The sequence below is a fragment of the Ascaphus truei genome, unplaced genomic scaffold (genome assembly GCF_040206685.1).
Source record: "Ascaphus truei isolate aAscTru1 unplaced genomic scaffold, aAscTru1.hap1 HAP1_SCAFFOLD_3219, whole genome shotgun sequence".
Classification (NCBI taxonomy): Eukaryota; Metazoa; Chordata; class Amphibia; order Anura; family Ascaphidae; genus Ascaphus; species Ascaphus truei.
The window spans coordinates 1-23130 of NW_027456201.1; the positions used below are offsets into that span (position 1 = coordinate 1).

At 51.5% G+C, this 23130-nt stretch overlaps 1 protein-coding gene across 1 annotated transcript; it reads right to left on the minus strand.

Annotated features, from left to right (window-relative positions):
• Positions 1 to 1934: 1934 nt before the first annotated feature.
• Positions 1935 to 22805, minus strand: CCDC150 (coiled-coil domain containing 150; the record flags this gene model as incomplete). The annotated part of the gene is made up of 8 exons (XM_075583435.1): positions 1935 to 2989; positions 19107 to 19229; positions 19341 to 19427; positions 19575 to 19724; positions 20266 to 20334; positions 21914 to 22108; positions 22363 to 22489; positions 22636 to 22805. Coding segments are annotated over 8 exons (1047 nt in total), but the record flags the coding sequence as incomplete, so codon positions are not given.
• Positions 22806 to 23130: the final 325 nt, after the last annotated feature.

Consider the following 23130-nt stretch of genomic DNA (forward strand, 5'->3'; position numbering starts at 1 on the left):
ACGGGGCTAATTTCTCTTCTGCTCGGACATTCAGCTCAGCCTCTCCGTGTGTGTACGTTTCCTGTCCATACATTACAAGACGTATCTGTCACAGTCCACCGTGAGAGTTGGAAAGTTCTGTACACCAGAATTCCTTCTACGACGATATCTAATGCTGATCCGTTGAACGGTATCACAAGCTACAATTAACTTATATTTCTCCAGGACCAATATGACAGGAACATGTCTCAATATGCAATATATGATCAGATAGCACGTGTATATATCATCTTCTTCAGCCCTGGTCTCCCCACTGCTGGATGAAGCCTCCCCAATGATCTCCCAGATGTTGGGGTTCTCTTCTCCACGGTTCTCCAACACGTTCTGATTTCATTCTCCCATCTTACTTCCGGTCGTCGTCTTGGTCTTTTATTTTCCCTCGGAATCCAGTAGAGTATCATCTTTGTCAAACGATGGTCATTTCTTCCTGCGTTATGTCTGGCCCACCGCCATTTTTATTTCTTCACCCTTGTGATGATGTCACCGACTTGTTTGGTTTCGAACCCATTCATTCTTTTCCCTGTCTCATCGGGTAATACCCAGCATGCATCTCTCCATACTACTTTGTGAAGTGTGTGTCTGTGCCTTGTGTGTCCATCCAATAATAAAAATGGCGCCAGAGGAACGCTCCTGCTAAAACCAGAGACCGTTAGGGAATGCAGTCTGCATTATATTCCTGCATGGGGAATCCTCTCTTACAGAATAGAAACACTTTTCCCGAGTTACTTCCGTGAAACATTCCGTGAAATATCCACGTTGTGCTGTAATGGGGACAGACCCCGAAATCTGCATTTCCAAACCTTTGTCACGTCTGAGGGGAGAGACAAATGTTCCTTTGATGTACTCTTGTGTTCAATAATTCATTGCGGCATTCTGCTCTGAAAAGTGAGGTCAGGTCGAGTAAATCTCAGGACACGGGAAACGGTTTCACAATGAGCTTTTTTTACAAGAACATTTTTATTCCATAGGCACAAAAAATTTATTCCATAGGCACAATAAAAGATTTATTTTGGCTGCTGATTTTTGTTTTATTTTTAGCCGAAGGTGACGTGTTATCAGAGCTACACGCCACCTTGTGAAACTGGGGATATTCAAGTATTTAACCCTTCCGTGGTCAACACAACGTGAATGGGTTAACACAAGGGCGCGCAACTTCAGTCCTCAAGCTGCCCCCCAACAGGTCAGGTTTTCAGGATATTCCTGCTTCAGCACAGGTGGTTCAATCAGTTCCAGCTTCAGTGCAGGTGGCTCAATCAGTCCCTGCTTCAGTACAGGTGGCTCAATCGGAGGCTCAAATTGAGCCACCTGTGCTGAAGCTGGGATATCCTGAAAGCCTGACCTGTTGGGGGGAGGGGCTTGAGGACTGGAGCTGAGCACCCCTGGTATAACACACTTAGAGAGCCAAGGAGAACACACAGTTTTCAAACTGAATTGATATTTATAGCAGGTTCATTATCGTCGGTTCTGCCTTATCACGATTTCCTGCAGTTAGCAGGTAAGGGGATGCGCCTCCCCCCCCCCCCCCCCCCCATCTGCTCCGAAAGGTGAAGGGAGCCACTTAATAAACAAGGACACCTGCTTCCTGCCGACATCGTCTCCGGTTACAGAATGGATAAAGGGACTTTGTGATTTAGCAGCATCCTTCTAAACTGATTATTGGTTTTACAGCCAGCCCTCCCCCTGCTGGATGCTGGGGGTTATTACAACCACAGAAGGGGGGGGGGGAGCTTTAAAAGTACACTACATTATATTAAAGTCGGTAAAAAAAGTTACAAAAATCCTCCACTGTAAATAAAATACAGTAAATAAGACTACCCCTTGAGAGCACATAGCGTGTGCGTGGATCTGTCTTGGTCTTTGCACACAGGTTTTTCTTTTTTCTTATTCCCCCCCCCCCACCCCCCCCCAGATTCATATCACAATTTATCTGAAGGGAAAATTTTATATACATTTTTGTTTGGAATATTTTGTTTCACCGAAATAGATTATATTTATAAACATTTATAAAATAAGTTGGATCTGAATGAACATGATCTGTCCTGACAATGCTCCAGCTTCCGTAAATGTTACAGAACTTTGATATATGTAGAAATCTCTCCACTTTCTTATTATTCCGGCCAACGTCATATCGACGACATCTTCTGCTACATACATATACCTGCAGAGCATCACAACCTCGTTAACCATGGCTAATCCCACAGAGCATCTCAACTGGAAGTGTATGCACAACATTGCAATCCCACTATATCCACCATCTTTGAGGTTCCAGCTACTCTTTGATCTAGAACGTCTTTTATGCGTTGTATATCACCCTGCTGCAGACATCATTCCTGTCCGGTCAGGGCGGTGGTGGGGTCTTCATACGGGCTCCTGGGTGTGCTTTTCTCAGCAGCCCTAATGGAGCTGGTAGGTCCAGTGAAGTGATTGAGTCTCAGGCAGTCTCCTGGACTCTGCCCTTACACCCGCCCCCCTCGCCGCTCTGTCCCATGCTGTTCAATAGCGGGCAGCACTGGGTACCTGCTCAGGGTGCAGGACCCCAGGGGCAGGGGGCAGAATGCCAAGGGTTTTCCCCCCAAGCTTTGCTGAGCTTCTTTATTGGGGGGCAGCTTCACTTGATGGTTCTTAAGCTGGATCCCACAGCGAGGGAGGGGGTGCCGTCGCTGCTGTGACTTTGGGGTCCTGGCCTTCTTGGGGGAGGTGTTGGGGGTCTGCAGAGGGGGGTTGCACTGGAGATTATGATTAGGGGATTCCTGTGGCTCCTCAGTTACAGAGCTGTATGAGCCCCGAGGGCCAGTGCCATGCTGTGGCACTCCTCTCACTGGGCTCAGGGATATGTCCTCAGCTGAAGATTCAGCCGAGTGGACACAGTGAGTGGGCGCAGGGCGACTGCGGCCTTTGGCAGACTTTGGCCGAGCGAGGGGCCACTCAGACGTCTGGGACATTTTGACTCCTAAGAGAAGGAGAAGATTATCGGGCAGTAAGAGTGCAGAGGAAGGAATGTGGATCACGGCTGTTACATTCACTTCATGTGACAAGAATACTCACTTCTCCTACTCCCCCTACCCCCCAATCCTCAGGGACTCTGAGATATATATATATATATATATATCTATATCTCTTTCTATCACACCCAATATACACAGAGCTTTAAATGATTAGTAAGAGAGGACAGGGAGATAATATACAGTTTCACAAGGGTGTTAAACAATGGGAATTAGGGTGTGCTTCTCCTGTAGAGCTTACAATCTAAATGGAATAATTGGATATTTATAGAATATAATAGGAGTGAGTAGAGAATATTTTGAGGGGTGAGTAATGCATCAGGAGCGCGGGGAGTCAGCCCAAATTAACCAAACGCTTCCCGGAGGAGAGATTTCGGATGTGATGGGGAGCGAGGCGGATTGGTGAATGTTGGGGAGGGGGAAAAGGAGCTCCACAGGTGGGGAGCTGAAAGTGTGAGCGGTGCGGGTGTGTTGTAGAGACAGATGGAGTAGAGAGGAGACGGCCTTGAGCAGAGCATAAGGAACGAGAAGGGGTATAGTGGGAGATTAAAGCGGAGATGTAAGAGGGGGGAGAATGTAAAGCATTGAAGCAGAGTTTCCTAGTTAATGCAGAGTTTGATGGGCAGGCATTGAAGGGATTTCGGGAGGAGAGGGGCAGAGAGAGACAGATAACTCTAGCAGTGGCAGGGAGGAGAGGGGCAGAGACCTAGCAGAGAGAGCCAGATAACTCTAGCAGTGGCAGGGAGGAGAGGGGCAGAGACCTAGCAGAGAGAGGCAGATAACTCTAGCAGTGGCAGGGAGGAGAGGGGCAGAGACCTAGCAGAGAAAGGCAGATAACTCTAGCAGTGGCAGGGAGGAGAGGGGCAGAGACCTAGCAGAGAGAGGCAGATAACTCTAGCAGTGGCAGGGAGGAGAGGGGCAGAGACCTAGCAGAGAGAGGCAGATAACTCTAGCAGTGGCAGGGAGGAGAGGGGCAGAGACCTAGCAGAGAGAGGCAGATAACTCTAGCAGTGGCAGGGAGGAGAGGGGCAGAGACCTAGCAGAGAGAGGCAGATAACTCTAGCAGTGGCAGGGAGGAGAGGGGCAGAGACCTAGCAGAGAGAGCCAGATAACTCTAGCAGTGGCATTTTGACTAGATTGTGAATGGAGCTGGGAGGCAGGAAGCCCAGGGAGGAGAAGGTTGCAATAGTCAAGTCGGGTAATGAAGCGGGCGTGGAAAAGAGTTTTAGTTGTAGACGATGTAGGGACTGGTTGGTTTAATACAGAATAATGTTATACATTCTGAGAATAAGACAAGATATGCACATAAATCTCCGAATATTTAAAATAATAAAAAGCGTGGGCATTAAAATATCCCTTTGGGATGAATTTCAGGTCACAGAGAGCTTTCAATGTGGGGAGGGAAAGGGAGAAAGCAAGTTGGAAGAGAAAGATGAGGAGAGGTGTGTGTGTGCATGTATCGTGCGCGTGTGCATGTATCGTGCGCGTGTGCATGTATCGTGTGCATGTATCGTGTGCATGTATCGTGCGTGTGCATGTATCGTGCGCGTGTGCATGTATCGTGCGCGTGTGCATGTATCGTGCGCGTGTGCATGTATCGTGCGCATGTATCGTGTGCATGTATCGTGTTCGTGTGCATGTATCGTGCGCGTGTGCATGTATCGTGCGCGTGTGCATGTATCGTGCGCGTGTGCATGTATCGTGCGCGTGTGCGTGTATCGTGCGCGTGTGCGTGTATCGTGCGCGTGTATCGTGCGCGTGTGCATGTATCATGTGCATGATTTGTTTGCTAAAATATTACAGCTCCCCAAAAATCTTTCCACTACACGGGCCATATTTACTAAGTAATCTTATTCTATGAGACACCTGTATACCTATTTACTCATCAGCCTTACCTGTCCCCCAAGTCAGACCTTCTTCACAGGGCTCAAAGCTGCTTGTCCTGGACGCCCTGTCTCTCTCAGGTCCCGGGCTCCCTGTCTCTCTCAGGTCCCGGGCTCCCTGTCTCTCTCAGGTCCCGGGCTCCCTGTCTCTCTCAGGTCCCGGGCTCCCTGTCTCTCTCAGGTCCCGGGCTCCCTGTCTCTCTCAGGTCCCGGGCTCCCTGTCTCTCTCAGGTCCCGGGCTCCCTGTCTGTCTCTCTCAGGTCCCGGGCTCCCTGTCTGTCTCTCTCAGGTCCCGGGCTCCCTGTCTGTCTCTCTCAGGTCCCGGGCTCCCTGTCTGTCTCGCTCAGGTCCCGGGCTCCCTGTCTGTCTCGCTCAGGTCCCGGGCTCCCTGTCTGTCTCGCTCAGGTCCCGGGCTCCCTGTCTGTCTCGCTCAGGTCCCGGGCTCCCTGTCTGTCTCGCTCAGGTCCCGGGCTCCCTGTCTGTCTCGCTCAGGTCCCGGGATCCCTGTCTCTCTCTCTCTCTCAGGTCCCGGGCTCCCTGTCTGTCTCGCTCAGGTCCCGGGCTCCCTGTCTCTCTTAGGTCCCGGGCTCCCTGTCTGTCTCGCTCAGGTCCCGGGCTCCCTGTCTGTCTCTCTCAGGCCCCAGGCTCCCTGTCTCTCTCAGGCCCCAGGCTCCCTGTCTCTCTCAGGCCCCAGGCTCCCTGTCTCTCTCAGGCCCCAGGCTCCCTGTCTCTCTCAGGCCCCAGGCTCCCTGTCTCTCTCAGGCCCCAGGCTCCCTGTCTCTCTCAGGCCCCAGGCTCCCTGTCTGTCTCAGGTCCCAGGCTCCTTGTCTCTCAGGTCCCGGGCTCCCTGTCTGTCTCTCTCAGGTCCCGGGCTCCCTGTCTGTCTCTCTCAGGTCCCGGGCTCCCTGTCTGTCTCTCTCAGGCCCCGGGCTCCCTGTCTCTCTCAGGTCCCGGGCTCCCTGTCTCTCTCAGGTCCCGGGCTCCCTGTCTCTCTCAGGTCCCGGGCTCCCTGTCTCTCTCAGGTCCCGGGCTCCCTGTCTGTCTCTCTCAGGTCCCGGGCTCCCTGTCTGTCTCTCTCAGGCCCCAGGCTCCCTGTCTGTCTCTCTCAGGCCCCAGGCTCCCTGTCTCTCTCAGGTCCCGGGCTCCCTGTCTGTCTCTCTCAGGCCCCAGGCTCCCTGTCTGTCTCTCTCAGGCCCCAGGCTCCCTGTCTCTCTCAGGTCCCGGGCTCCCTGTCTCTCTCAGGTCCCGGGCTCCCTGTCTCTCTCAGGTCCCGGGCTCCCTGTCTCTCTCAGGTCCCGGGCTCCCTGTCTGTCTCAGGTCCCAGGCTCCCTGTCTGTCTCAGGTCCCAGGCTCCCTGTCTGTCTCAGGTCCCGGGCTCCTTGTCTCTCAGGTCCCAGGCTCCCTGTCTGTCTCAGGTCCCGGGCTCCCTGTCTGTCTCTCTCAGGTCCCGGGCTCCCTGTCTCTCTCAGGCCCCGGGCTCCCTGTCTCTCTCAGGTCCCGGGCTCCTTGTCTCTCAGGTCCCAGGCTCCCTGTCTGTCTCAGGTCCCGGGCTCCCTGTCTGTCTCTCTCAGGTCCCGGGCTCCCTGTCTCTCTCAGGCCCCGGGCTCCCTGTCTCTCTCAGGTCCCGGGCTCCCTGTCTCTCTCAGGTCCCGGGCTCCCTGTCTGTCTCAGGTCCCGGGCTCCCTGTCTGTCTCAGGTCCCGGGCTCCCTGTCTGTCTCAGGCCCCGGGCTCCCTGTCTCAGGCCCCAGGCTCCCTGTCTCAGGCCCCAGGCTCCCTGTCTCAGGCCCCAGGCTCCCTGTCTCAGGCCCCAGGCTCCCTGTCTCAGGCCCCAGGCTCCCTGTCTCAGGCCCCAGGCTCCCTGTCTCAGGCCCCAGGCTCCCTGTCTCAGGCCCCAGGCTCCCTGTCTCAGGCCCCAGGCTCCCTGTCTCAGGCCCCAGGCTCCCTGTCTCAGGCCCCAGGCTCCCTGTCTCAGGCCCCAGGCTCCCTGTCTCAGGCCCCAGGCTCCCTGTCTGTCTCAGGCCCCGGGCTCCCTGTCTCTCAGGTCCCAGGCTTCCTGTCTCTCTCAGGTCCCGGGCTCCCTGTCTCTCTCAGGTCCCGGGCTCCCTGTCTCTCTCAGGCCCCGGGCTCCCTGTCTCTCTCAGGCCCCGGGCTCCCTGTCTCTCTCAGGCCCCGGGCTCCCTGTCTCTCTCAGGCCCCGGGCTCCCTGTCTGTCTCTCTCAGGTCCCGGGCTCCCTGTCTCTCTCAGGTCCCGGGCTCCCTGTCTCTCTCCGGTCCCGGGCTCCCTGTCTCTCCCTCTCTGCTCACACCGCTCCTTGCTGCCTTGGTGACGCTGTTTGCTCTCAGTTGCAGGAGCCACAGATGGGGGTGTGGTGTGTGGGGAGCTGACCAACTTATTCAGCGTCCTGATAAGGTTGCAATTCAACACATAACCCCCCTTCATATGTACACACCACAAAGCTACAGCGTGGGCAGCTACAGTGCCAGCCTCCCCCTCACACACTACTACACCATGACATGTATATACACAGCACAGGTACAGACCGGGCAGCTGCAGTACCAGCCACACACACACTACTACACCATGACATGTATATACACAGCACAGCTACAGACCGGGCAGTGCCAGACACACACACACACACACACACACCATGACATGTATATAAAGCACAGGTTCAGTGCATGCAGTGCCAGCCACACACACACACTACTACACTATGACAAGTATATACAGCACGGCCAGTGCCATACACAGCCCAGGTACACCCCGGGCAGTGCCAGCCACACACACTACTACACCATGACATGTATATACAGCACAGGTACAGTGCAGGCAGTGCCAGCCACACACACACACACTACTACACCATGACATGTATACACAGCACAGGTACAGCGCGGGCAGCAGCAGTGCCAGCCTCCCCCTCACACTTGACATGTATACACTGTACAGGTAGGAGCGCAGGCAGTGCCAGACACACACACAGCACAGATAGCGGCAGTGCCTGACTCCCACACACACACACACACTACACCATGACATGTATACACAGCACAGATACAGCACGGGCAGTGCCTGCCTCCCCCTCACACACTACTACACCATGACATGTATACACAGCACAGATACAGCACGGGCAGTGCCTGCCTCCCCCTCACACACACACACACTACTACACCATGACCCAACCCCGATTCTGCGCTCGACTATTTCCAATCTGAGTTCTTAAAACTCTGCGATACCCATGCTCCACTACGCAGAATAAGGGTACGGGGGGCCCACCTTCCATGGGTTACACCTGACCTTATAGCACTCTACCAGTTCAGGGATGCCTTGTGGAAAAGCTACAAAGTAACTGCCACTACCAAGGATCTCAATCACTACAGATGCCTGCGGAACATGTGCACAAGGCAAACAAGGCATGCAAAAGCACAATATTACTCTGACAATCTCCACCAAAATACATCAAACCCAGCTAACTTCTGGAAGGTTATCAACAATATATTCCAGCCTCCTAACCATCAACAACCAAGTAATATCACTAAGGGGGATATTACTCTGACAAACCCCACTGACATTGCAAATGCATTTAATGATTACTTTGTGGAGTGTGCAACTAACTTATTAGCGAAACGCAGCACAAACCCCAAACATGAATCTCATCCTGGGAGTATCCCTACAGTCCCACCCCCTCCCAACACTGCCCACAATTTTCAATTTGTCCCATTATCTGAAGAGGAGATTACACACGTGCTCCTCAAACTAAAACTAAGCAGCCAATGTGGACCCGACTTACTACAATCTAGGTTCCTATGAATTGGTGCCCCAGCCATTGCCAAACCAATTGCGTCCATAGTCAACTCTATCCTGTCTGCAGGCCATATACCTAAGACCTGGAAAACTGCCAGAGTTGTCCCAATCTTCAAAAGTGGGGACAAAAACACTGTCTCAAACTACAGGCCAATCTCACTTCTCCCAATTCTATCCAAAGTTATGGAAAAATGTGTCCACTCCCAATTAAGCGATTTCTACACCAAGACAAATTTCCCTAGCCAATTCCAGTCTGGGTTTCGTCCCAAACACTCCACCGTAACTACCCTGCTAAAAGTTTGCAATGAAATCCAGTGTGGAATGGAACGGGGACAACTCACTGGTGCAGTATTCCTAGATTTTGCAAAGGCTTTTGACACAGTTGATCATGTTATCCTGCTTAACAAACTCCAGAGCTCTGGAATAGGGAAACATGCTTTAAACTGGTTTCAGTCCTACCTATCAGGAAGATCCCAACATGTGTCCATCTCAGGCTCCAACTCCAACCCCTTGGATATCACCTGTGGTGTCCCGCAAGGCTCTGTTCTGGGGCCCCTACTCTTCTCAGTGTTCATTAATGATCTTCCCACAGCTTGTAAGGAAGCCTCAATACACATGTATGCAGATGACACAATCCTATATGCACACAGCCATAGCCTCTCTGACCTTCAACACATACTTCAGTCTGACTTTTTGAGACTCGAAAACTGGATTTCCCAAAACAAACTGTTTTTAAACACTGACAAGACTGTAACAATGGTATTTGGGACCAAGACTAAATTTGTAAAGCTTCCAGTGACTGAGCTCCTGATTAGAACTAACACCACCCTAACACCTGTCACTAGTTTTAAATACCTGGGCTTATGGTTTGACTCCCACTTAACATTCGGGATGCACATTGATACCCTGACAACCAAGACCTATGCCAAACTAGGGGTACTTTACAGGAACAAATCCTCCCTAAGTCTCCTGGTCAGAAAGCGTATTGCACAGCAGATGCTAATGCCAATTATTGACTATGGAGACATAGTATATGGCTCGGCTCCTCAAACCCACCTTAGCAAACTTGACACCCTCTACAATTCAATTTGTCGTTTTGTTCTCCAATGCAACTACAACACACATCACTGCGAAATGCTCCAAGAACTAGATTGGTCATCACTAGAGTCTAGGCGCAAAGTTCACCTTTCCTGTCTCACTCTCAAATACTTTCTGGGCAAGCTACCCAGCTACCTGAACAAGCTCCTCACCCCTACCACATGCAGCACCTATCACCTGAGATCAGACTCCAAAAGACTATTCATGGTCCCAAGGCTCAACAAAGTATCCGGACGTTCCTCCTTCTCCTTCCGTGCACCCCAAAACTGGAACAACCTACCAGAGACTCTTACATCCACCACCAGCTTAAGTTCTTTCAAATCTAAGGCTGTCTCACATTTTAATCTGGTCTGTAACTGTTTCATACGCCCATAATATATATTTTCTTTAACTGTGCACGCAATGTCTTGTATATAATGTATACCCTGTTCACTTATGTAACTGTACTTGTAACCATGTATTATTTGTTTTACTCTGTGCCCATGACATACTTGAAAACGAGAGGTAACTCTCAATGTATTACTTCCTGGTAAAATATTTTATAAATAAATAAATGACATGTATATACAGCACAGACAGCAGCAGTGCCAGCCTCCAATGTGTGTGTTGCAGTTTGTAGAACGGTTGTGTTTCATAATGTATAGTTACAATAAGGTGTGTTTATCTGTGTGTTATAGTTTAAGTGGTGTATCACTCTGTGTATCAGTGTGTGTGTGTGTGTACATGTGCTACATTGTATCAGTGTATTAGTGTGTATTACGATGTATCCATACAGTATATTACACTCGGTACCACAATGCATATCAATGTGTTACATTGTTTCTGGGTCTCAGGCTGTACTTTTATCCAGGTTGCATTGCATTAGTTTGTACAGTAAATGTAACATGTGTCCACGTGTTACATTGTATCTGGGTTACAGTATGTATCACTGTGCATACATGTGTTATATTGTATCTGTCACAGTACTGTATGTATAAGTGTGCATCCGTTTGTTACATTGCATCAGTTTGTGTTAAGTGTAGCATATGTATCCATGATTTACATTGTATCTGTGTCACAGTACACACGTGTGTCTATCCATGTGTAACATTGTTTCTGTCACAGTATGTATCCATGGTTTATATACAGTACCCTAACACACACACAGATACATACTGTAACACAGACACACGCAGTAACATGGTGTAAGAGATACATACTGTAACAGAGACACGCAGTAACATGCAGTTACATATTGTAACACAGAGACACAGTTACATACTGTAACACAGACACACAGTTACATACTGTAACACGCAGTTACATATTGTAACACAGAGACACAGTTACATACTGTAACAGACACACGCAGTAACATGGTGTAAGAGATACATACTGTAACACAGACACACAGTAACATGCTGTAACACGCAGTTACATATTGTAACACAGAGACACAGTTACATATTGTAACACAGAGACACAGTTACATACTGTAACACAGACACGCAGTTACATATTGTGACACAGTTACATACTGTAACACAGACACAGTATGTAACTGCGTGTCTGTGTTACAGTATGTAACTGTGTAACAGATACATACTGTAACGCAGACACACAGTTACATACTGTAACACAGACAGTTACATACTGTAATAGACACGCAGTTACATACTGTAACAGATACATACTGTAACGCAGACACAGTTACATACTGTAACACAGGTACATACTGTAACACAGAGACACGCAGTTACATACTGTAACAGATACTGTAACAGACCCGCAGTTATATACTGTATGTAACAGTTACATACTGTAACACGCAGTTACATACTGTAACACGCAGTTACATACTGTAACACGCAGTAACATACTGTAACACAAAGACACAGTTACATACTGTAACACATGGATACCCACAGATACATACAGTAACACATACACACGCAGTAACATACTGTAACAGATACCCGCAGTTACATACTGTAACACGCAGTTACATACTGTAACACACAGTTACATACTGTAACACAGTTACATACTGTAACACACAGTTACATACTGTAACACACAGTTACATACTGTAACACACAGTTACATACTGTAACACATGGATACCCACAGATACATACTGTAACACAGAGACACGCAGTTACATACTGTAACAGATACATACTGTAACGCAGGTATATACTGTAACACAGACACACACAGTTACATACTGTACCAGATACAGTATGTAACTGCGAGTCTGTTACAGTATCTGTTACAGTATGTAACTGCGTGTCTCTGTGTTACAGTATGTACCTGTTTTACAGTATGTAACTGCGTGTCTCTGTGTTACAGTATGTAACTGCGTGTTACAGTATGTAACTGTTACATATAGTATGTAACTGCGGGTCTGTTACAGTATGTAACAGTTACATACTGTAACACAGAGACACGCAGTTACATACTGTAACAGATACTGTAACAGACCCGCAGTTACATGCTGTATGTAACAGTTACACTGTAAAACGCAGTTACATACTGTAACACAGAGACACAGTTACATACTGTAACACATACACACGCAGTAACATACTGTAACAGAGACCCGCAGTTACATACTGTAACACATACACACGCAGTAACATACTGTAACAGAGACCCGCAGTTACATACTGTAACACATACACACGCAGTAACATACTGTAACAGATACCTGCAGTTACATACTGTAACAGTTACATACTGTAACACGCAGTTACATACTGTAACACAGAGACACAGTTACATACTGTAACACATACACACGCAGTAACATACTGTAACAGAGACCCGCAGTTACATACTGTAACACATACACACGCAGTAACATACTGTAACAGATACCCGCAGTTACATACTGTAACAGTTACATACTGTAACACGCAGTTACATACTGTAACACAGAGACACAGTTACATACTGTAACACATACACACGCAGTAACATACTGTAACAGACCCGCAGTTACATGCTGTATGTAACAGTTACATACTGTAACACGCAGTTACATACTGTAACACAGAGACACAGTTACATACTGTAACACATACACACGCAGTAACATACTGTAACAGAGACCCGCAGTTACATACTGTAACACATACACACGCAGTAACATACTGTAACAGAGACCCGCAGTTACATACTGTAACACATACACACGCAGTAACATACTGTAACAGAGACCCGCAGTTACATACTGCAACACATACACACGCAGTAGCATACTGTAACAGATACCCGCAGTTACATACTGTAACACATACACACGCAGTAGCATACTGTAACAGATACCTGCAGTTACATACTGTAACAGTTACATACTGTAACACATGGATACCCACAGATACATACTGTAACAGTTACATACTGTAACACATACACACGCAGTAACATACTGTAACAGATACCCGCAGTTACATACTGTAACACATACACACGCAGTAACATACTGTAACAGAGACCCGCAGTTACATACTGTAACACATACACACGCAGTAACATACTGTAACAGAGACCCGCAGTTACATACTGTAACACATACACACGCAGTAACATACTGTAACAGATACCCGCAGATACATACTGTAACACACACACGCAGTAGCATACTGTAACAGATACCCACAGATACATACTGTAACAGTTACATACTGTAACATGCAGTTACATACTGTAACACAGACACGCAGTTACATACTGTAACACATGGATACCCACAGATACATACTGTAACACAGACAGGCAGTAACATACAGTATGTAACTGCGTGTGTGTTACAGTAACAGATACATACTGTAACACAGACAGGCAGTAACATACAGTATGTAACTGCGTGTGTTACAGTAAAAGATACATTCTATGTCACCTCAAAGGATACAGAGATTAGCACCTGTAGCACAGGCGGGTACCGGGACCCAGAGCCTGGCTGCCATAGCACATGCGGGTACCTGGACCCAGAGACTGGCTACCATAGCACAGGCGGGCATCGGGACCCAAAGCCTGGCTACCATAGGACAGGTGGGCACTGAGACAAAAGCAGGAATGCAGAGCCTAGCACTTATAGGATGTGCTGACACAGGGATACCTGACACCTATAGGATGGGCTGGCACAAGGCTATAGAGCCTGGCACTTCACATAGGGTGCCAAGTTACCGCAGGACGAGCATGGCACTATAAAATAAACATCACATGGCACAGAGAAATAAAACCACACTGTGTATAACACCTCCCTATAACACGCTCTGCCTCATCCTCCCACATGACAGACCCATATGTGCATGTCGTAGGGGAGTCTCATAACATGTGACAATCCCACCCCACCAGTACACGCGTGACAATGACAGACACTGGGGACACTGACGTGTACAAAATTGCAATGTGTATTTACATACAAAAATAAAGATTTTAGTCAATTCATATACATAAATAAAAAGCAAACACACATCACACAGACTTATCACGAGAGGCATGCCGCAGAGCATCGCAACCACTGCTCCTAGAGACCCACAGAGCATCACAACATTAACCACTGCTCCTAGAGACCCGCAGAGCATCGCAATCACTGCTCCTAGAGACCCGCAGAGCATCGCAATCACTGCTCCTAGAGACACGCAGAGCATGGCAACCCCTGCTCCTAGAGACCCACAGAGAATCGCAACCACTGCTCCTAGAGACCCGCAGAGCATCGCAACATTAAACACTGCTCCTAGAGATCTGCAGAGCATCACTCCGTTAATATCTTCCAGTGGGAATTCCTAGCAGCAAGGAAAGGGGTCACTATACTGTATCTGATTTATACCCTCTGACACGGTCACTTCTAGGACTTAATGGAGTTGATTGGCAGAGCCTGGCACCTCGGGAACTGCTACATGTGTCAGGGAATTGGCTCAGATGCGCGTCTCAGCACCGCTAGTAATGAGTTACGCATGGCCAGGCACCGCTGCAGGTCTCAGCACCTCTAGTAATGAGTTACGCATGGAAAGGCACCGCTGCAGGTCTCAGCACCTCTAGTAATGAGTTACGCATGGCCAGGCACCGCTGCAGGTCTCAGCACCTCTAGTAATGAGTTACGCATGGCCAGGCACCGCTGCAGGTCTCAGCACCGCTAGTAATGAGTTACGCATGGCCAGGCACAGCTGCAGGTCTCAGCACCGCTAGTAATGAGTTACGCATGGCCACGCACCGCTGCAGGTCTCAGCACCGCTAGTAATGAGTTACGCATGGCCAGGCACAGCTGCAGGTCTCAGCACCGCTAGTAATGAGTTACGCATGGCCAGGCACAGCTGCAGGTCTCAGCACCTCTAGTAATGAGTTACGCATGGCCAGGCACCGCTGCAGGTCTCAGCACCTCTAGTAATGAGTTACGCATGGCCAGGCACCGCTGCAGGTCTCAGCACCTCTAGTAATGAGTTACGCATGGCCAGGCACCGCTGCAGGTCTCAGCACCGCTAGTAATGAGTTACGCATGGCCAGGCACCGCTGCAGGTCTCAGCACCGCTAGTAATGAGTTACGCATGGCCAGGCTCCGCCGCAGGTCTCAGCACCGCTAGTAATGAGCTACGCATGGCCAGGCACCGCCGCAGGTCTCAGCACCGCTAGTAATGAGTTACGCATGGCCAGGCACCGCCGCAGGTCTCAGCACCTCTAGTAATGAGTTACGCATGGCCAGGCACCGCTGCAGGTCTCAGCACCGCTAGTAATGAGTTACGCATGGCCAGGCACCGCTGCAGGTCTCAGCACCGCTAGTAATGAGTTACGCATGGCCAGGCACCGCTGCAGGTCTCAGCACCGCTAGTAATGAGTTACGCATGGCCAGGCACAGCCACAGGTCTCAGTACCTCTAGTAATGAGTTACGCATGGCCAGGCACAGCCGCAGGTCTCAGCACCTCTAGTAATGAGTTACGCATGGCCAGGCACCGCTGCAGGTCTCAGCACCTCTAGTAATGAGTTACGCATGGCCAGGCACAGCCGCAGGTCTCAGCACCTCTAGTAATGAGTTACGCATGGCCAGGCACCGCTGCAGGTCTCAGCACCTCTAGTAATGAGTTACGCATGGCCAGGCACAGCTGCAGGTCTCAGCACCTCTAGTAATGAGTTACGCATGGCCAGGCACCGCTGCAGGTCTCAGCACCGCTAGTAATGAGTTACGCATGGCCAGACACCGCTGCAGGTCTCAGCACCTCTAGTAATGAGTTACGCATGGCCAGGCACAGCTGCAGGTCTCAGCACCTCTAGTAATGAGTTACGCATGGCCAGGCACCGCTGCAGGTCTCAGCACCTCTAGTAATGAGTTACGCATGGCCAGGCACCGCTGCAGGTCTCAGCACCGCTAGTAATGAGTTACGCATGGCCAGGCACCGCTGCAGGTCTCAGCACCTCTAGTAATGAGTTACGCATGGCCAGGCACCGCTGCAGGTCTCAGCACCTCTAGTAATGAGTTACGCATGGCCAGGCACAGCTGCAGGTCTCAGCACCGCTAGTAATGAGTTACGCATGGCCAGGCACCGCCGCAGGTCTCAGCACCTCTAGTAATGAGTTACGCATGGCCAGGCACCGCTGCAGGTCTCGGCACCGCTAGTAATGAGTTACGCATGGCCAGGCACCGCTGCAGGTCTCAGCACCTCTAGTAATGAGTTACGCATGGCCAGGCTCCGCTGCAGGTCTCAGCACCTCTAGTAATGAGTTACGCATGGCCAGGCTCAGCTGCAGGTCTCAGCACCTCTAGTAATGAGTTACGCATGGCCAGGCACCGCTGCAGGTCTCAGCACCGCTAGTAATGAGTTACGCATGGCCAGGCTCCGCTGCAGGTCTCAGCACCGCTAGTAATGAGTTACGCATGGCCAGGCACCGCTGCAGGTCTCGGCACCTCTAGTAATGAGTTACGCATGGCCAGGCTCCGCTGCAGGTCTCGGCACCTCTAGTAATGAGTTACGCATGGCCAGGCACCGCTGCAGGTCTCAGCACCGCTAGTAATGAGTTACGCATGGCCAGGCACCGCTGCAGGTCTCAGCACCGCTAGTAATGAGTTACGCATGGCCAGGCTACGCTGCAGGTCTCAGCACCTCTAGTAATGAGTTACGCATGGCCAGGCACCGCTGCAGGTCTCGGCACCGCTAGTAATGAGTTACGCATGGCCAGGCACCGCTGCAGGTCTCGGCACCTCTAGTAATGAGTTACGCATGGCCAGGCTCCGCTGCAGGTCTCAGCACCTCTAGTAATGAGTTACGCATGGCCAGGCACCGCCGCAGGTCTCAGCACCTCTAGTAATGAGTTACGCATGGCCAGGCACCGCTGCAGGTCTCAGCACCTCTAGTAATGAGTTACGCATGGCCAGGCACCGCTGCAGGTCTCAGCACCGCTAGTAATGAGTTACGCATGGCCAGGCACCGCTGCAGGTCTCAGCACCTCTAGTAATGAGTTACGCATGGCCAGGCTCCGCTGCAGGTCTCAGCACCTCTAGTAATGAGTTACGCATGGCCAGGCACCGCCGCAGGTCTCAGCACCTCTAGTAATGAGTTACGCATGGCCAGGCACCGCTGCAGGTCTCAGCACCTCTAGTAATGAGTTACGCATGGCCAGGCACCGCTGCAGGTCTCAGCACCGCTAGTAATGAGTTACGCATGGCCAGGCACCGCTGCAGGTCTCAGCACCTCTAGTAATGAGTTACGCATGGCCAGGCACCGCTGCAGGTCTTGGCACCTCTAGACGTCGTCACCCGTCCCCTTCTCTCTGCTCCCGGTGGGCGTCACCCCACCTGCCCCCCTCTCTCTGCCTCCAGTAGAAATCTCCCCGGTCGCCCCCTTATCTCTGCCCATCCCCCTGTCTCTGCCCCCAGTGGAAATCTCCCCGGTCGCCCCCTTCTCTCTGCCCATCCCCCTGTCTCTGCCCCCGGGGGTAATCTCCCCGGTCGCCCTAGTGTCCCCCTGGGGTTGGTATTTTCTGGAGATCAGCTTCAGCTCCTGTTTAGTCTCCCAGCGGCTCAGGGCTAAATGAGACGGGTAGTGTGGGAGCTTCACGGGGACCTCCCTGGAAATGTCCTGCGAGGGGCAGAAAATGGCATCAACTCCAAACCAGCCACATACAGTAACCCTCCCCCTCCCCCCCACCTCCGATACCAGCCACATACAGTAACCCTCCCCCTCCCCCCCACCTCCGATACCAGCCACATACAGTAACCCTCCCCCTCCCCTCCACCTCCACCTCCGATACCAGCCACATACAGCAACCCTCCCCACCCCCTCCCCCTCCGATACCAGCCACATACAGTAACCGTCCCCCTCCCCTCCCCCTCCGATACCAGCCACATACAGTAACCCCACCCCCCCCTCCACCTCCGATACCAGCCACATACAGTAACCCCACCCCCCTCCACCTCCGATACCAGCCACATACAGTAACCCTCCCCCTCCCCACCCCTCCGATACCAGCCACATACAGTAACCCCACCCCCCCTCCGATACCAGCCACATACAGTAACCCCACCCCCCCCTCCGATACCAGCCACATACAGTAACCCCATCCCCCCTCCACCTCCGATACCAGCCACATACAGTAACCCCAAACCCCCTCCACCTCCGATACCAGCCACATACAGTAACCCTCCCCCTCCCCCTCCGATACCAGCCACATACAGTAACCCTCCCCCTCCCCTCCCCCTCCGATACCAGCCACATACAGTAACCCCACCCCCCCCTCCACCTCCGATACCAGCCATACAGTAACCCTCCCCTTCCCCAACCCCTCCACCTCCGATACCAGCCATACAGTAACCCTCCCCTTCCCCTCCCACCTCCGATACCAGCCACATACAGTAACCCTCCCCCTCCCCTCCGATACCAGCCACATACAGTAACCCTCCCCACCCCCTCCACCTCCGATACCAGCCACATACAGTAACCCCACCCCCCCTCCACCTCCACCTCCGATAGCAGCCACATACAGTAACCCCACACCCCCCTCCACCTCCGATACCAGCCACATACAGTAACCCCACCCCCCCTCCACCTCCGATACCAGCCACATACAGTAACTCTCCCCCTCCCCACCCCCTCCGATACCAGCCACATACAGTAACCCTCCCCACCCCCTCCACCTCCGATACCAGCCACATACAGTAACCGCCCCCTCCCCCGCCCCTCCGATACCCACCAGACTAATCACAGGGTACAGATAAACAATGCATCGGGGGGTGGGGACCCTGGTTGAGGGGGAGAGGCACATGGGTCGGTGACCCCTGGGTGGGAGAGGCCCTTACCTCGTCTCCCCCCCTGCCGAGCAGGTGCTTGCTGTTTCTCTGCTTGTTCCTCAGGAGCTCCAGTTGCAGCTCATCAAATCTGGACTGAAACCAGGTGTGAGCTTCCTCCAGGCTGAGACTGATCTGTGGGGAGAGTGAGCAGCGAGTATCTCCTCACACCCCGACACACGGACCCCACTCCTCACCTCCCCCCCCCCCCACATGGCCCCCCTTTCCGCACCTCTCTTCGCTTACTTGTTCGGACTCCACACTGGCCTCTCGCAGTTTCCGCTCTGTGCTTTCCTTCCTCTCCTGCAGCTCCTCTGCTCGCTGCTCCAGCTCCTGAGGGGGACAGCACAATGTCCTCACGTGGGGTGCCAGGGATGGGGGGCACTGCATGCACCCCCCATGGCTCCTGTGCAGAGCTCGCACGTAACCGCACCCTCTCACTTGGGGACAGAGGGGTTATTATTGCCCTGTTGGTCTCACCTTGCATCTCTCCTCCAGCTTCTCCCTACGCCATGTCTCCTCCTTCAGCTGGCTACGCAGGGCACTCTCCTGCGTACTCAGCGATGCCGCAGCCGCAATCTCCCCACGCAGGATACTCATTTCCGCCAGGAAGTCCTGTATGCACCGAGACTACGGAGGAAGAGAAGGAGGAGGAGAGACTCCATGAGGAGGCACAACAGGGAGGTACTCAGGTCACGCTCTTCCTTAAACACTCCCCCTGTGTGTTACATATACCCACCATTGTGGCCAGGCACTGCCACCTACTGCACTTACTCTCTCACCTGCTGTCTCTGTAACTCTCCCATCATACCACTTAGATTGTAAGCTCTCCGGGGCAGGGATTTCCTTTCCTATTGTCTGACTTTGTTTGTTGCACTTATTGTCTTATAATTCCCTGTACTGTACGGCCTCTTGTAAAGCGCAGAGTACACTGTGGGTGCTATATAAGGATAGATATATATTTGTCGCTTGCGTACTCTTCTGTACATATCCCATCTCTGTCTCTTCCCTCCTCCTCTCTCTCTCTTGGTTTCTCGCTCTCCTCCCTCCTGCTCTCCTCCCTCTCTCGGTTTCTCGCTCTCCTCCCTCCTCCTCTCTCGGTTTCTCGCTCTCCTCCCTCCTCCTCTCTCTCCCTCTCTCGGTTTCTCGCTCTCCTCCCTTTCACACTCACTTGCTCCTGGTTTTTCTTCTCATATTCCTCCTTCACTTGCTCCATCTGCTTCAGTTCAGCCTGCATCTCCTGGAAAGGGTCATGTAAATCAGACGTTTACCTACCCACACACACACACACACACACCTCTTTACCCTGCATACACGGTGCTGGGGATATAAGTGTACATACGCATGATGTCGGTATGTTGTGTACATACGCATGATGTCAGTATGTTGTGTACATACGCATGATGTCGGTATGTTGTGTACATACGCATGATGTCGGTATGTTGTGTACATACGCATGATGTCGGTATGTTGTGTACATACGCATGATGTCGGTATGTTGTGTACATACGCATGATGTCGGTATGTTGTGTACATACGCATGATGTCGGTATGTTGTGTATACGCATGATGTCTGTATGTTGTGTATATGCATGAGGTCTGTATACGCATGATGTCGGTATGTTGTGTATACGCATGACGTCTGTATACGCATGTCTGTATGTTTTGTATACGCATGATGTCTATATGTTGTGTATACGCATGATGTCTGTATGTTGTGTATACGCATGATGTCTGTATGTTGTGTATACGCATGATGTCTGTATGTTGTGTATACGCATGATGTCTGTATGTTGTGTATACGCATGATGTCGGTATGTTGTGTATACGCATGATGTCTGTATGTTGTGTATACGCATGATGTCTGTATGTTGTGTATACGCATGATGTCTGTATGTTGTGTATACGCATGATGTCGGTATGTTGTGTATACGCATGATGTCGGTATGTTGTGTATATACGCATGATGTCGGTATGTTGTGTACATACGCATGATGTCGGTATGTTGTGTACATACGCATGATGTCGGTATGTTGTGTATACGCATGATGTCTGTATGTTGTGTATACGCTCTGCCTGTGCGTGTCAGAAATCTGGCATCCAAGACGCGTGCGTCACCGGGCCCTGAGTCTATACAAAGACTGCAAGCCAGGATAGCGCCTTTGTCTTCTGACGGCAAAAAGAATACCATCCTGACAAAAATGCACCCAAATGAAGCGTGCTTGTGGGGATTACAGGAGGGTTCCAGGTAGGATGCTCCAAGGTTAGGCTTGCGATGGGGTCAGTTGTCCCCTACGCTAGGGGAGCAGTACAGAGTCTGACACATGCAAAGAATAGGAAAATAAATGGGCCAATCTGCCGCAAGAGGGTTTTTAGCTTTGGGCCAATCAGAGAGAGGTGTGTCAAAGCCCCACAACTCAAACAGGCCAATAAGGAGAGCTATGGGCGTTTTAAACGTTCGGCCAATCGGAAGGCTGCATTGTCGGTGTGCGTCCAGACAAACTGGAGTCTGGAGGAATGCTTAGGACAACGGAGCCCCGATGCATGGGAATCCAGAGGCTTGTGGGGCACCAACGAAAAAGGGAACCCCCAAAGTTTGTCAAAAGGAGCTTGGGACTACCACAGGAGGTGTTGAACTGGATTGGAAGCGGGGAGGAAGAGGGGCAGTGTGAAGTCAGGCCCAGAGTTCTGTGATCCTCCAATGGGCCCTGATTATGTCTGTATGCACACTCACATGTACCTGCTGGTCCTGCGAGCAGACGTTGCGTGTGTGTGCGTGCGTGTTCTGCGGGCGCGTGAGTCCTGCGGCTATTACTCACCGCTGTCCTCGCGGCCTGCCTACCGCTGCCTGCTTTGCTCTCCGTGTGGGACCGGAGCTGTGATTTCAGGCTGCGGATCCGCTCTCTCTGCTCCGATGCCTCTTTCTCCAGCGCTGGCACTCTGCTCCGCAGTTCGCGGTTGGTGCGAGACAGCTCTGATGATTTTGCTGTAGCACCGTCTAAACCTTTCTTCAGCTGCAGGGAACAGAGCGACGGACGATGGCGAGGATCTTTCTAATCCCCCCCCCCCACGTATGTGTATGAGGGTCTCCTCCTCACTTACCCCCGCTGTGTGTTCAAGGATCTCCTCACTCCCCCAATCCGTATGTGTGGAGGAGGGGGACGTTGGGGTAATTCCTCTTGCGCCCTCCTCTAGGAAGATTTTACCCCCTCCATACATTCAGGACACCTATATCTTAACACTGGTGAACATCCCACCCCCCAGGTACCTCTGCCACCTCCCTCCGCGCTGCTTTCTTCGCCGCCTCTCGCTCCGCCTGGAAATGCTTCTTCAGAGACGCAAGACGCTCCTCGCAGAGCTGCGCTTGTGTCCGGCTTTCTTCCTCCGCCTGCTCCCTGCGTTACGGGGGGGAAAGAGCAGAATGTAAGAGATAAGGGGTCCTCTCCTATCAGTGCCAAGAGAGTAGGGGTTACAGGTAAAGTTCCGTCTGCATGTGGGTAACCCAACACCCGTGGTGAGCCCTGCCCCGGGAGGCCGGTACCTGAATGCCTGCAGCTCCTTCTCCAGCACCTCCCTGCTCTGCAGCTCCTTCTCCAGCACAGCGACCCGGCTCTGCAGGACACTGTTCCGCTGCATAGCCTGCTCCATGCTGTGCGCCAGCGTCTTGGTATCTTCACGGGTCACTTCCAGGGCGCGGCGCAGCGGCTCAACCTGCAGTGACCGCCGGAAAACAGGGGCGAGGCGCGACGTGAATGTGCTGCGTTACTAGGTACGCGCATGCGCAGGAATAATGTACTCACTGCGCGTCTGTTTACATACTTAGAACGTCACATCTTTATTATGACATCACCCCAAAAATGTATTACAAATGTAAAAAATCCTTACAAATCCATAGCAAAATAGTGTTTGCGCTTACCGATGTTAACAGGCGGGGGCCCGGTCCAGAGGGGCCCTTCTATTGGTCCTGCTGGCGGCTCTCTGCCATCGACCCTTTACATGATGGGCGCATGATGTCACTGACGCGATGATGTATGCC